Genomic DNA, 15876 nt, shown 5'->3' on the forward strand with positions numbered 1-15876 from the left:
TAGCTTGAGGAATTTCTTTGTATCATCTATAATATCTCTTTTTTAAATATGTATATACTTTTCACAAAGTAATAGTTTTACTTGAAAAGTTACGTTGAATGAGTGAGTTTTGTATTATTTATATATAGCTGTGGGTATCTCTTTATATTTATATCTACACTCTCTCATTTCGATCTATAACTTTCCTATTTAGTTGCAAACTTTCCAAATTTTCTACACCTTTGCGCAACTCTCTCCCATCCAGCCAAACACCCTCTCATCCTCCTCATAAATTAATGCTCAGCTTTTCCGAAAGTTTTTCTTTGCTTGGTGTGCCTCTCATTGGTTCTCCTTAGTAATAGGAGAACTAGTAAAAAAAAATTCAAAACCTTTGTAATATTGATAGTTAAGTAAATTAATTCAATGGCAGCCTTTCTTTTCTTTCTCTTTTAGTACTCAAAATAAAAATATTGAGGGTGGTCATCAGCTACAACATTGAAGAGCAAGAGTGATTCTCAAAGGTATGATGAAGAAAGGAAAGATTTGTTGCCACGTTTGAGAAGAAGACCACCCAATTAACTCACACGTTCATCGTCATAATAAAGTAGCTTAGTTTTACATAGCTAAGGTTATGTTTTGAGAAAATTCAAAGATAAAAAAAAATGGCAAGCTTGTCAGGGCAACCATCTAAGAAGACAACACGTAGCCCTGGAGGAACAAATCCAGGCGGCTCCCAGGGTGGTGGTAGTAATAATAAGGGTACTTCAAGCGGGCAAACAGTAAAATTTGCACGAAGAACATCGAGTGGACGATATGTGAGCCTGTCAAGAGAAGACCTTGATATGTCGGGAGAATTATCAGGCGACTACATGAATTACACCGTTCAAATTCCACCAACGCCTGACAATCAGCCAATGGATACGTCTGTTGCTGCCAAAGCAGAAGAGCAGTATGTTTCCAATTCGTTATTTACCGGTGGATTCAACAGTGTCACTCGCGCGCATCTCATGGATAAGGTCATCGAATCAGAAGTTAGTCATCCTCAAATGGCTGGATCCAAGGGTTCCTCCTGTTCCATGCCAGCTTGTGATGGAAAGATCATGAAAGATGAAAGGGGAAATGATGTAATCCCATGTGAATGCAGGTAATTTATTATGGGCTTTTTTATTTTTGGCCTGTCAGCCAAAATTAATTGCAGACGCTAGCTAAAAATATACAAGAACCTATACACTGATTATTATGAGGCAGTGATGATCTTTAAATCTATCCTCCTGAGCCAGTAATAAATAATAATAATAATAATAATAATAATAATAAAAAAGAAATACACTGATTATGTATATTATATGCATATTTATGTATATCGAATCAATATTATATGTATATTTATGTATATCACATGTATGTTATATTTATATATATATATACTTAGTATATAAAACCTATTCATTTGCTGGCTATTGTGTAAATTAGACCACCGAAACGCGTTGAACTATAATTATCACATTTATTAATTAAGCAACTCATTGTTTATACAATTAGGTATCTTATTAGGCAATTAGAGATAAATAAATAACTTGCTATTACAAGTTAAAAGTGAAAACAAAAATATTTATATTGGCAATGTATAAATTTAAATACATTAAAAATGTGTTGATAAACTAGAAGTTGATGTGTGTTTTGGTTTGTAAGGTTCAAAATATGTAGAGATTGCTATATGGACGCACAAAAAGACACAGGTCTATGCCCGGGTTGCAAAGAACCTTACAAGGTCGGGGATATTGACGACGAGATTCCAAATTTTTCTAATGGAGCATTGTCTTTACCGGCACCAGATGGTTCCAAAGGGGATCGTGGTATGTCTATGATGAGGAGAAATCAAAATGGAGAGTTCGATCACAACAAATGGCTCTTTGAGACACAAGGCACTTATGGGTATGGAAATGCTTATTGGCCTGACGATAGGGATGGGGATGATGGTGATGGAGGAATGCAAAAGAGCGCCTTGGATACATCTACTGATAAACCTTGGAGACCCCTCAGTAGGAAATTGCCAATACCGCATAGCATCATTAGCCCTTACAGGTACGTACTTTATTAATAATTTTGTGTTGTATAAACTCAGTTGAGTAATACTACATGTGTTCTATTTTAACTTGATTTCTTCTTCTCATGTTTTGTTACATAGGAGGAATAAAGTCATAGAGTAGTTCCATGCATGCATTTTAATAATTTGTGAATTAATGACTATATTGTACAGGTTGCTAATTGTTATTCGATTTATTGTACTGGGCTTCTTCTTGACATGGAGAATACGACACCCAAATAACGCAGCAATGTGGTTATGGATGATGTCAATTGTATGTGAAGTATGGTTTGCGTTTTCATGGATCCTGGATCAGATGCCTAAGGTGTCACCTGTTAACCGCTCGACTGATCTAGTGGTACTACGTGAGAAGTTTGACATGCCATCACCATCCAATCCTACAGGTAGGTCGGATCTTCCAGGAGTTGATATGTTCGTGTCAACAGCTGATCCAGAAAAAGAGCCGGTTCTTGTCACAGCCAACACCATCCTATCCATCTTAGCAGCTGAATATCCCGTGGAGAAGCTAGCTTGCTACGTTTCAGATGACGGCGGTGCCCTTCTAACTTTCGAGGCAATGGCAGAAGCTGCTAGCTTCGCTGATTTGTGGGTACCATTCTGCAGGAAACATGAGATTGAGCCTAGGAATCCTGAAGCCTATTTTCTCATGAAGGGAGATCCTACCAAGAACAAGAAGAGAATTGATTTTGTGAAAGATAGACGGAGGGTAAAAAGGGAATATGATGAATTTAAGGTAAGGATAAATGGTCTGCAAGATTCAATTAGAAGGAGATCAGATGCATTTAATGCTCGAGAGGAAATGAAGATGTTAAAGCACATGAAAGAGAGTGGAGCTGATCCTTCAGAGGGAATTAAAGTGCAAAAGGCCACTTGGATGGCTGATGGAACTCACTGGCCTGGAACATGGGCTACCCCCAGCAGGGATCATGCCAAGGGTGATCATCCTGGGATCCTTCAGGTATGTATATAGATATAATAGTTACTTTCTTAAGTAGATACATAATTGTGATTTTATTATTTCCTTTACGAAATTGACATACATTCATTTTGCGAATTTAATTTGCAGGTAATGTTAAAACCCCCAAGTAGTGACCCACTAATGGGAGGGGGTGAAGATAAGCTATTGGATTGTTCAGACGTGGACATAAGGCTTCCAATGTTTGTGTATGTATCACGTGAGAAGAGGCCTGGGTATGATCACAATAAAAAAGCAGGTGCCATGAATGCCCTAGTGCGAGCTTCTGCCATATTGTCTAATGGTCCATTCATACTCAACCTTGATTGTGATCACTATATAAACAACTCCTTAGCTATTCGTGAAGGGATGTGTTTCATGATGGACAGAGGTGGAGAAGATATATGTTATATTCAATTCCCTCAAAGATTTGAAGGCATCGATCCATCAGATCGTTATGCCAATCACAATACTGTGTTTTTTGATGGAAATATGCGTGCACTTGATGGCCTCCAGGTAATAATATTTCACTTGTATTTTTTATTTATCAATTTCATAACCATTAATTGTTGTTTAAAGACTAAACTTGCTAGTCCATTGTATAGGGTCCTATGTATGTGGGGACGGGTTGCATGTTTAGGCGATTTGCACTTTACGGCTTTGATCCAACACAACATGATAAGTCACCACAAAAAGGTGCAGAGGCTCAAGCATTGAAAGCCACGGATTTTGATCCTGACTTAGATGTGAATCTACTACCTAAGCGTTTTGGAAACTCCACAATGTTATCAGAGTCTATTCCAATTGCTGAGTTCCAAGGCCGCCCTATTGCCGATCATCCTGCTGTCAAGTATGGACGACCTCCTGGTGCTCTTAGAGCACCAAAGGAACCACTTGACGCCACCACCGTGGCTGAAGCAGTCTCTGTCATATCTTGTTGGTAAGCTCCTTCCCTCCTACTTAATAATTAATATCCAAATTAATCTATCACTCTCTGCATGCATATAAATGCTTTTGTGATTAATGCAGGTACGAAGACAAGACGGAATGGGGTGATCGAGTTGGATGGATTTATGGTTCTGTGACAGAAGATGTGGTGACTGGATACCGAATGCACAACCGTGGATGGCGTTCTGTTTATTGCATCACCAAGCGTGACGCATTCCGTGGATCAGCTCCTATAAACCTGACAGATAGGCTTCATCAAGTGCTTCGTTGGGCTACAGGCTCTGTTGAAATCTTTTTCTCGGGGAACAATGCCCTTCTTGCATCCAGAAAACTCAATGTCCTTCAGCGCCTCGCTTACCTGAATGTTGGCGTTTATCCTTTCACCTCCCTTTTCCTCATCATCTATTGCTTTCTCCCTGCACTCTCCCTTATCTCCGGGCAGTTCATTGTCGCGGAGCTCAATGTCGCTTTCCTTTTCTTTCTATTAACCATATCTCTCTGTCTCATCGGCTTAGCTATCTTGGAAGTGAAATGGTCTGGCGTTGCTCTAGAGGATTGGTGGAGAAATGAACAGTTTTGGCTCATTTCTGGAACTAGTGCCCATCTTGCTGCTGTCGTCCAAGGTCTCCTTAAAGTGATTGCCGGCATTGAAATATCTTTTACACTTACTTCCAAGTCTGCTGGAGAAGACGAAGATGACGCCTTTGCTGATCTATACTTGGTCAAGTGGACTTCATTGATGATCCCGCCTATTGTCATCGGTATGATTAACATCATTGCCATTGTGTATGCATTCGGTAGGGCGGTATTTTCTCCTGTTCCTGAGTGGGGCAGGTTCATTGGTGGAGCCTTCTTTGCCTTCTGGGTGTTGGCTCACTTGTATCCTTTTGCTAAGGGATTGATGGGTAGAAGAAGAAAGACACCTACAATTGTATTTGTCTGGTCAGGACTCATTGCAATTACACTCTCCTTGCTATACATAGCTTACTTTGGACCTCGAGGTGGCGCCCCTGCACAAGGTGTTGCCGGTGGCTTTCAGTTCCCTTAACCCATTAAATCAGATTAACTAATATCACAACATATGTTGGTTGCTTCAGAATTTAGAGAAAGTAGATTTGAAATTAATGTAACTTATTACCAATATATTTTTTGCTTTCCAATTTTTTCTTGCGTACATAGAGTTCGAGTGAAAAATAAATAGAGTGGTTCCAACAACTTCCGTTCTTGAAAATTCAAAAGTTCAGTTATGTAAACACTTGTGCTAGCCTGTATCTCCAAATGGACTACTAAAAACATTGTTATGTTTTACCCAATTTACATGTTATGGCTTTTGTCTGTTCTTTGTTCTGTTTCCTTACTCGTTTTCCTTTTTCATAAAATGATCAACTTTCTTTCATGTTACTGTCATATAAAATGCAACCTCATTATTAGAGTTTTTCAATTTTAAGATTCCAAAAAATTATAAACACATAATTAAAGAGTTGGGAAGTAATCTTCTCCATGGCACCAAAAAGGTTTCTTGTTAAAGTTTGATAAAGTATTTTATGTTTTCTAGAATTATAATAATCGAAATTCACGATGTTGAGAATTTTACTATTTTGATAATTAAACCTATTGTATGGAGGCATAATGAACTTAGAGTAACAATAATATTAAGAGATCATAAACTATATGATCAAAACAACCTCTAGGAAAAATGTTATTAACGCTACAAGAAAAATGGATCATAGCGACCAATAATATTAATAGTGATACAAAAATCTAATCTCCACTTGTCATTATAGGTGTTGTCACTAAAAAGACAATGACAAGGTATAATGACTAATCCTTACCATTAATAGTTATAAACATACTTTTGAAGCCGTATGAATTTCTACCCTCTGAAGTCATAGTTCTTTAACTACCTCAAATACAAAGAAGTTGTTAGAAAAATTGCAGGAATTTCAAAATTGGCTTTGATAGTGTAGTCACCGTCCTTAAAGAATTTAAGCCCCCCACTAAAATTGCTGCAGGAATTTGGCAAAATTCTTCCAGGATTTATAAAGCCACCAAAATTTAAATATCAGAACGTGGTTCGTCGGTCATTCAAGGAAATAACAAGAAGTACAAGGGAGCACACCCAGTTGAAAACATAATCTCCTCCATAGACTTTGGCGTCACAACAAGATCAAAGGCCAGAAATCTATGTGCCTTCTTCGCCTTCTTATTAACGATTGCGCCAAACAATATCAAGGATGCTCTACTTGATGCAGATAGGATCATAGCAATTCAGGAAGAGCTTCATCAATTTGAAAGAAACAAGGTATTGCATCTAGAACCTAAGCCCAAAGATAAAACAGTTATTGAGACTAGATGGGTATTCAAAAATAAACTAGATGATCAGGGTACAATGACAAGGAACAAGTCAAGACTGGTAGTACAGGGTTATAATATACGACGAAGGAATTGACTTTAACGAAACCTTTGCACTAGTAGCTAGAATGGAAGTAATTCGCACGCTCGTTGCTTGTAAGAAGTTCAAACTCTATCAAATAAATGCCAAGAGTGCTTTCTTAAATGGATACTTAAAGGAAGAGGTGTATGTGCAACAACCTCCAGGATTTGAGAGTCATGAGTACCCAAATCATGTTTACAAGCTAGATAAGGCACTATACTGGTTGAAACAGGCACTAAGAGCGTGGTATAAAAGATTGTCAAGTGTATGTGGATGATATCTTATTTGGTGTCACAAACGAACAGTTATGTAATGAGTTTGCTAGACTTATGAAAAGTGAATTTGAGATGAGCATAATGGGAGACCTAAATTTCTTCCTGGGATTACAAGTAAAGCAGACCAAGGAGGGCACAAGAATTCATTAGCAGAAGTTATCAAGGCACTCTTAAAGAGATTTGATACGGAAAGGAAAACATAAAGCCCTTTGATACCCCAATAGCCACCACCACTCGAGTAGACAAGGATGAAGCAGGCCCACTAAAGAAAAGAAGCACAGAGGTATGATTGAGTCCCTACTATATCTAACTACAAGCAGATCCAACATTGTGTTTAGTGCGTGACTGTGTGCCATGTTTCAATCATGTCCAAAAGAATCACATATGAAAGCTGTGAAGAGAATTCTATGATATGTAAAAGGCACATAAGAACTGGTCCTTTGGTATCCAGCGGGCGAAAATTTTGAATTAATAGGGTATGCTAATGCTGATTACGTTGGATACCTGGTGGATAGAAAGAGCACTTCTAGAATGGCACACTTATTAGGATCATGCTTGTCATGGGCTACGAAGAAACAAAATTCAGTTGCACTGTCAACTTGTCAAGACCCAAATTTCAAGCCATGAAGGCACTTCTCCCAACCTAGTAAGTGAATCATTCACAACCGATCAAGCAAGTTCAACAAGATTATTACGCAGAAAGAAATAAAAAAAAACACTTTCAATTCACAAATAAGTCTTGTAGTTATAAATAAGCGGAAATAAGTACTACAACCTCAAAACATGGTGTCACAAGTACAAGAACTCTTTGGAATAGAAAGTACAAGTCTAAAGTAATATTTGAATATTGTCTGAATGTAATAGAAGTAGAAATTAAATAAAAGAGAAGAATTAGGTGACACGGATCAGCTAGCGACTCTCACCCTAAATGCCTCGAGTATGTCTCATCAACGATCGGTGAAGCCTCGTGTTGCGCTAGTACTAAAGACAGACTCTGCACACAAGGTGCATCAAGTGTAGAGTGAGTACGAAAATCAACGTGCACTCAGCAATATCGTCGACCGATCCTAAACTAAAACTGTGACGAGATTTGGTCTTCCAAATGCTTACTTCCACATTTAACCACTATTAGTTCATAAAGACATACTTTCAATCCATCAAGTAAAAGATGAGAATTTCACCTACCTAACAAGTATTCAAGAAATCAATCAAGTGAGATAATTACTTTTCAACCAATCCTTCAAGTAAGTCAAATAGTAAAGTATCAATGAAATGATATGATATACAAATGCAGTGCAATGCAAAGACCTTCTATCACTGGTATACACACACTCAGTGATATGAAATATGTGACCCATGGGGGATTCGTGTTATATCCCGTATTTCGTACGTTGGGACATTCCGAGTAAGTCGTGAAAAGTTGAGGGCAAGACAATTTCGGGATACGAGGTCGAGATTTGTAACCTCCTTGATATATATATATATATGCATGGATGACAAGGCAAGTTGCATCTTTTTATAAATGTTGAGAAAAGAAAACAAAAAAAAAGGGGAGAGAGAGAAAAAGAGTGCACATGCCTATATATATATATATATATATATATATATATATATATATATATATATATATATATATATATATATATATATATATATATATATATATATATATATATATATATATATATATATATATATATATATATATATATATATATATATATATATATATATATATATATATATATATATATATATATATATATATATATATATATATATATATATATATATATATATATATATATATATATATATATATATATATATATATATATATATATATATATATATATATATATATATAAGGCAAACTTGAAATTTGAGAATATTTAGTTATATGACATATATATATATCTCTCTCTCTCTCTCTCTCTCTCTCTCTCTCTCTCTCTCTCTCTCTCTCTCTCTCTCTCTCTCTCTCTCCTATATATATAATAATAATAATAATAATAATAATAATAATAATAATATATATATATATATATATATATATATATATATATATATATATATATATATATATATATATATATATATATATATATATATATATATATATATATATATATATATATAATAATAATAATATATATATATATATATATATATATATATATATATATATATATATATATATAATAATAATAATAATAATATATATATATATATATATATAATAATAATAATAATATATATATATATATATATATATATATATATATATATATATATATATATATATATATATATATATATATATATATATATATATATATATATATATATATATATATATATATATATATATATATATATATATATATATATATATATATATATATATATATATATATATATATATATATATATATATATATATATATATATATATATATATATATATATATATATATATATATATATATATATATATATATATATATATATATATATATATATATAATAAGAAATATAATAACGTGATCATTTCATATATATATATATATATATATATATATATATATATATATATATATATATATATATATATATATATATATATATATATATATATATATATATATATATATATATATATATATATATATATATATATATATATATATATATAAAATAGGATATATATATATATATATAGGGGCCTATATATATATATATATATATATATATATATATATATATATATATATATATATATATATATATATATATATATATATATATATGTGAGTGATGACAAATATAAGACATAACTCATCATTTTAGCCTTAGAAAATTCAAGAAAGATGGAGAAAGAGGAGACCTTCGGCCAAGAGGAGGGCTGGCCGAACATGTCCCTCAAATTTGATCAAGAAAAATTATTTCTTTCAAGCTTTTTTACTAATTGAAAGGTCCTCGTCAACGTGGAGTAGTTGTTGGAACAAGAAAACCATCCGTTCTTGCAAGTGGAACCTTGACCGAGAGAGAGAGTGGTGAAGTCAAGTGGAAGAAGGTAAGGTTCTATCCTCTTTTACATGTTTTATGGATGTTTTGGACATGTTGTAGCGTATGGAAATGGATGAAAATCATGAAATGTTGTGTGTGGGGGTGTGGCCGTGAGTGGGCTGCTTTGGTGTAGGAGGAATGAATCAAATTTACCTAGTATTTTGGTTGTTGTTGTGATGGATTCTATGATGTAAAATGAAGGTTTAATGATTCAAATGGAGTTGTAAATCGTGTGGGCTGTTTTGGAAGCTAATGTGATTGTAATATGATTTCTTGTATTGACGAAAATGATAATGCTAACGTATGGAATTGTTGATATAGTTTATGAATTTGGAAGAAGAAAATGTGTTATTGATGTTCCTAATGTAGTTGGAAGATTTCGGGTGGAATGGCCTATTGTTTGAGTTGTTTTGAATATTGTATGGATTGCTTGGAATGTTCTTAAATCGTATTTGAATGGTCTCGGATTGACACTTGAACGTATGATCAATGATGTTGGTTTGAATGCACGTAACTTATTTGAATGTAGATGGAATGTTGACGAGTTATGTAGAGAAGAATTGCTAATACTAGAATGCGTTTTGAATGGGTTATTGATGTTGGTAGCATGATTGTTGGTATTGTTATTGATGATTTGGGCCGAGTTGAATTCTCGGGGTTGGTTGAATATATAGGGAAATCTTTTGCCGGAATTTCTGTAAATAAGGTGTTAGTTTGGAATTGGATTTCTAAGTGGCTATAGCTAATGCTTGGCGTCTAATGACGTTATTGTAGATCGCGAGAAGCCGAGACTTAAGTTTGGATTAGCGTAGGAAGCGGACGAGGTATGTAAAGCTCAACCTTTCTTTCTTTTGGCATGTCTTAGTTGAAAGTAAGTTATGACACGAGTCTCGAGGTAACTCTATTCTGGTGATCCGAGCATGTTTATGATTCTTATTGGTTTCTTGATATTTGTATTTTTAATATGGCCAAATCATGGTCCTTATGTCATTTGTATAATTAAATTTCCAAAAGTTGCATAAAGGTTTTGGTTTCAAAAGAGTTTTGTTCCTAAACGATTCCGAAACTACGAACGCCCGTAACTTTCACAGAAAGGCTCGGATCGCTTCGATATGTTTGTAGAAAGTCCTAAAGTGAATAATGTTTGTAACTTTCCGAGGCGGCTCAAATTGATTTGACATATGACTATGATCCCTACGGTTCTAGTATATGCTTATGATGTTTGATATGTTTCCGAGTAACGTCCGAAAGATTTTTGATGTAACTTTTGTCCCGACTTCCAAATGACGGTTCGTTGTACCATTTCATTGAGTCTCTGGAAATGATTTATGTGCATGGTTTCTCACTACTCGCTCGCGTACGCTCAATGCATCTTTCACCGAGTCCCGGGCCGGGTACGTATTCGTGCACATTCCTTTGCATTGTTCACCGAGTCCCTCACTAGAGGGCCGGGTACGGCATATGATGATATGATTATTCACTGAGTCCCGAAAGGGCCGGGTACGATCGAGTCCCGAAAGGGCCGGGTATATGATGGTATGATTATTCACCGAGTCCCTCACCAGAGGGCCGGGTATGGTATGATTATTCACCGAGCCCCTCACTAGAGGGCCGGGTACGGTATATATATATATATGTATATATGCATGCATACATGATGATGACATGATTTTACTTACCGAGTCCCTAGCTAGAGGGCCGGGACACGCTATATGTACACATGAAGATTTTATGATATTGATACGCATAATGTATGGTTTCAAAGACAAGTTATGGTTTTCGGTTTTTATACTTGTTCTGAAACCCCTATTCCGGTTATGATTCTGTTTAATGTATTTCCTGCTTTTCATACTCAGTACATATTCCGTACTGACCCCCTTTCTTCGGGGCTGCGTTTCATGCCGCGCAGGTACAAGAAGATGTTCCAGCTGGATTGGCGAGCTCCATTTCCTCCGGAGTCTGTGCCGAGTCGGGGTATTGTGTTCTGACGTTTGTTCTATGTTAGAGACTTTGCGGTGCAGTTGTGTATAGTACATGTCGGTTGTGTAAGCGCTCATGTTGCCGGTGTATCGTTATACATTATGTTACAGTTTTCTTACGATTACAGATTTTATTTGAGTTAAGGAAGATAAAAAGCATGTTTTGTAAAGTTTTCATTATGTTCTCACGGTACGACTTAAGGGCCCAGCCCAGTATGAGTATGAGTGTCGCGAGAGGGTTGAACTCGGCCCTAGGTAAGGGACGGGTGCCCATCACACCCTATCGGATTAAGGGTGTGACAATTCGCGAGGTCCATACACCACCCGGAACTATTTCCCATCAGGTTCTTAGACAATCCGACCCTTATTACCCGTACTTAGCCCATTCGGCTATCAATCTGAATCCATCAAAAATAACATATAGTACTTTTACCAAAACTCCTCTTGAAAATCACCAACAGGGATATATGTGAATGATTACCCATTGATTTCTCTCTCAAAAGTCATGTTTTGATGTCCCAAAAGTGCTCCCAAATGAATTAATTCATATCAGATTTCTTTTATATCACAACAAGGATATATGTGGTATTTTCAAAAAAGCTTAAATGCTATCAAAAAAACCAACCCAACAGTCTTTTGTTAAATGGCCATAACACTTTGCATAGATATCGAAATCACGAACCGTTTGAACCGTAGGAAACTAGGGGTACAACTTTCATTTAAACATCATCTCCAATTCTTTTTAGATTTAGATAAATTCCTTTGTTAAAGTATGAAAACCATGATTCAGCACTTTTGAATTTCCTCCAAACTCCCTCTAAGCACCATGCCTAAACTTATTCGGAACCTCCCGATCATAAACCAAGCATGCATTTAAGTCATAAAACATGCTATGAACCTGCTCGCGCACTCAAAACACCGAACCAAGGTCACCTTGACCCGATGTTGATCATAGTCAACTCTAATTCCTTTACTTATGTAGTTTCATGTCACGACCCAACCCCGTAGGCCGTGACTAGTGCCCGAGCTGGGCACCCAAACACAATCACTAATCCGAATCACATACAGATAGCTTATACGGACACAAATATCAAACGTTGTTTCAAATTATCTCAAACTGTCTCAAACACAAACATATGTATATCAGAAGCCGGCAAGGCTATCAAATGGCGCAACGGCCCAAAATAGATACAAATGCAAGCCGATAAGGGCACTTGCTGAATGGGATCGCCCGAACATAAGATATACAAACACACATGCATGTGATAGGCATAACCCACATATATGTCCATGAGACCTGCAATAAGACAAGAGGAATCATATGACGGGACGGGGGCCCGCCGGTACCCCGCTGAACAAATATATACAAATGCAACGAACGAATATATACCAAAATGTAGGCTCAAGAATAAGGGAAGCACTCAAACAGCGGAGAAAAAGGGTGTCCCGGATCTGCGAATCACCGAATACGCCACACGAGGCATAAACGACCCCAGAAAGGGGATCAAGCTGAAATATGCGAGTATGCAAGCGAGACAGATATAGTAACAAATCGAGTCATAATCGAAATGTAGTACGAGTAAGTGCGCATATCCAAAATACCAAATGTTTACTTTCAAAATACAAATTATGCATAGGGCACGTAAAATATGGTCGCCCGCCGTCGACGCGCCATAACATAGCATAACACCGAAGGTTTTCAAATCTCCATATCCCCGTCACACATCATAAATACCCGGGGGGCCCCCCAACACTAAAAAAAAAGGGAAAAAGGCCCCCACATTACTCTCATTTTGTATGAGTCTCTCAAACTCTAAAGCCTTAGCTTTCAAAACCTCAATGGGCAGAAAAAGTTCAAGCAACGCGTCTGCAAACTCTTTCCAAGTCGCAGGGGCAGCATCTTTGTCACGACCCAACCCCGTAGGCCGTGACTAGTGCCCGAGCTGGGCACCCAAACACACTCATCAAATCCGAATCATATACAGATAGCTTATGCGTATACAAATATCGAGCATTGTCTCAAATTATCTCAAACTATCTCAAACACATCTCTCAAACACAAACATATGTATATGAAGTTTGCGCAAGGCTATCAAATGGCGCAACGGCCCAAAACATGTACAAATGCAAGCCGACAAAGGTATACGCAGAGAAATTTGTGCATGTTATCGTTAAACCAATAACCCGAACCGATTATTGAGTTATTGGGTTAATGGTTGAGTTAATGGATTATCGGTTCGGGTACTGTGTGGTGTTTTTCGGGGTTATTGGCTTATTGGTTCGGGTCAGCGGGTTGGCCATTTTTGTTACGGTTACCCGATAACCCGATAATAATTTAATTAATTACTGCTTCTACCCTTTCATATATATTATCATTTAAGTATCTTGCTTGATTCAATATTAGGAGATGTATGAGTCTAATATCAATGTTCAAGGAAGTAGTTTTAAAACAAAAGAAAAATAGAGATCCGTATGATTATTTGATCTAATAGATGAGAGGTGGAAGAAGTATTCTCTCGGTACTTTCACTCATTTTCTAATTACGTGCTAACAAAGTTCCATTCGTAGCCATAATATCCGTCGGATCAAATGCTTCTTTGGTTGTCATCCCATAGTTTATTTGGGAGCAATAGAAAGTATAGCGATTGTTGTGAGACAAAGCAGTTCCCTTTGTGGTGGTTAAGCCATTTTTTTGTTGTGTGAAATCTTAACGGTTAACCCGATAACCGAACCGATAACGCCTGATAACCGATTAACCGATAACCCATTAATCAATATTTTAACGGTTCTTTAACGGTTTAACATATCTACAAACCGATAACCAATAATTTAAACCGATAATTTTGAAACCCGAACCGAACCGACCGATATGCAACCCTACCATCCCGCGAATGGGATGTGAGAACATATATCATACAAAACAGCCTGTACGGAATAGGCACAACCCACATACATGTCCACGGGCATAAACGGACATGACAATCATATGAAGGGACGAAATGGCCCCGCCGTACCCCCGAACAAACCAATACATATGCGGCGAACGAATATATACCAAAATGTGGGCTCGGAATAAAGGGAGCACTCCAAACGACGAGAAAAAAGGGTGTCCTAGGCGGCGGATCACCGAACCGTGCGTCCGTACCTCGCGGGCATGAAAACGGCCCCGAAGAAAGCGGGGTCGGCGATTAAATATGTGCGAGTATGCAAAGCAGAAGATACAGTAAACAAATCTGAGTCATAATCGAAACAGAGATACAGAAAGTAAGTGCAAATCCAAATACCAAAATGTTTATTTTCAAAGTACAAATCATGCATAGGGTTCAGAAAATATGGTCGCCCGCCCGTCATCGGCGCCATAACACAGCATAACACCAGAAAGTTTCAAATCTCCGTATTCCCGTCACACATCATAACACAAGATAACACCATACACGCGCATAACACGAATATAAGCGGAACCCCGGCCCTCTGGCGAGGGCTCGGTGAACCATAAATACGCATAACACCGGAGTATAACAAAGTGCGCACGACAACGAGCAGATCCGCCGGGACTCGGCGAAAGATACTGACGAATGCACGAAAGCGAGTCGTGAGTAACCATATGTATAAAATCATTATCATAGACTCAAAAGATAAGTAAAATGACCATACTTGGAAATCGGAATAATAGTCAAACCAAATTCTTTCAAAAGTCATCAGGATTACAAAAAGGAGAGTCGCGGGACCCACGGACGGGTGTTGACCCGAGCCGAGCCCGCCTATGGAAAACATACTCATCATACGCCATACAATCTCCTACGAACATATCGAGGCAATCAGGAGCTTTTACGTGAAAGTTACGGTCATTCGTAGTTACGCAATTCTTTTAAAAACGAAACTTTTTTATGCAAAATTTGAAAATCAAATATTCCAAAGACATAAGGGCCAATATTTCATCATATCAAGCGTACGAATTCCAAGAAACAAATAAGAGTCATACACATGCTCGGATTGCGAGAATAGAATTTTCTCGAGGCTCGTGTCATAGCCTATTTGTAACTAAGGCATGCCAAAAGAAGAAAGGATTGAGCTTTACATACCTCGTCAGCTCTCAAAGCTAATCCAACTCAAGCTAATGCCAACCTACG

The 15876-nt window shown here is 36.7% G+C and overlaps 1 protein-coding gene and 1 long non-coding RNA gene across 3 annotated transcripts; one reads left to right on the top strand and one right to left on the bottom strand.

The window, feature by feature from the left end:
- The first annotated feature begins 302 nt into the window (after positions 1-302).
- On the top strand, positions 303-5331 carry LOC132042036 (cellulose synthase-like protein D4). The gene is made up of 6 exons (XM_059432671.1): positions 303-1123; positions 1672-2064; positions 2240-3044; positions 3153-3557; positions 3647-3981; positions 4071-5331. Exons 1-6 carry the CDS (start codon positions 642-644, stop codon positions 5035-5037), a joined length of 3387 nt encoding a protein of 1128 aa, XP_059288654.1. The 5' UTR covers positions 303-641; the 3' UTR covers positions 5038-5331.
- A 310-nt stretch (positions 5332-5641) lies between these two features.
- On the bottom strand, positions 5642-7677 carry LOC132042037 (uncharacterized). Of its 2 annotated transcripts, XR_009411317.1 has the most exons (3): positions 7622-7677; positions 7203-7341; positions 5642-6307 (listed from the first exon to the last, which is right to left on the bottom strand). It is a non-coding gene; the product is annotated as an uncharacterized LOC132042037 (long non-coding RNA). The 2 variants fall into 2 exon arrangements; XR_009411316.1 differs by having other exon boundaries at positions 5642-7341.
- Between the last annotated feature and the right edge of the window lie 8199 nt (positions 7678-15876).

This window comes from Lycium ferocissimum, unplaced genomic scaffold, assembly GCF_029784015.1.
Source record: "Lycium ferocissimum isolate CSIRO_LF1 unplaced genomic scaffold, AGI_CSIRO_Lferr_CH_V1 ctg12907, whole genome shotgun sequence".
Classification (NCBI taxonomy): domain Eukaryota; kingdom Viridiplantae; phylum Streptophyta; class Magnoliopsida; order Solanales; family Solanaceae; genus Lycium; species Lycium ferocissimum.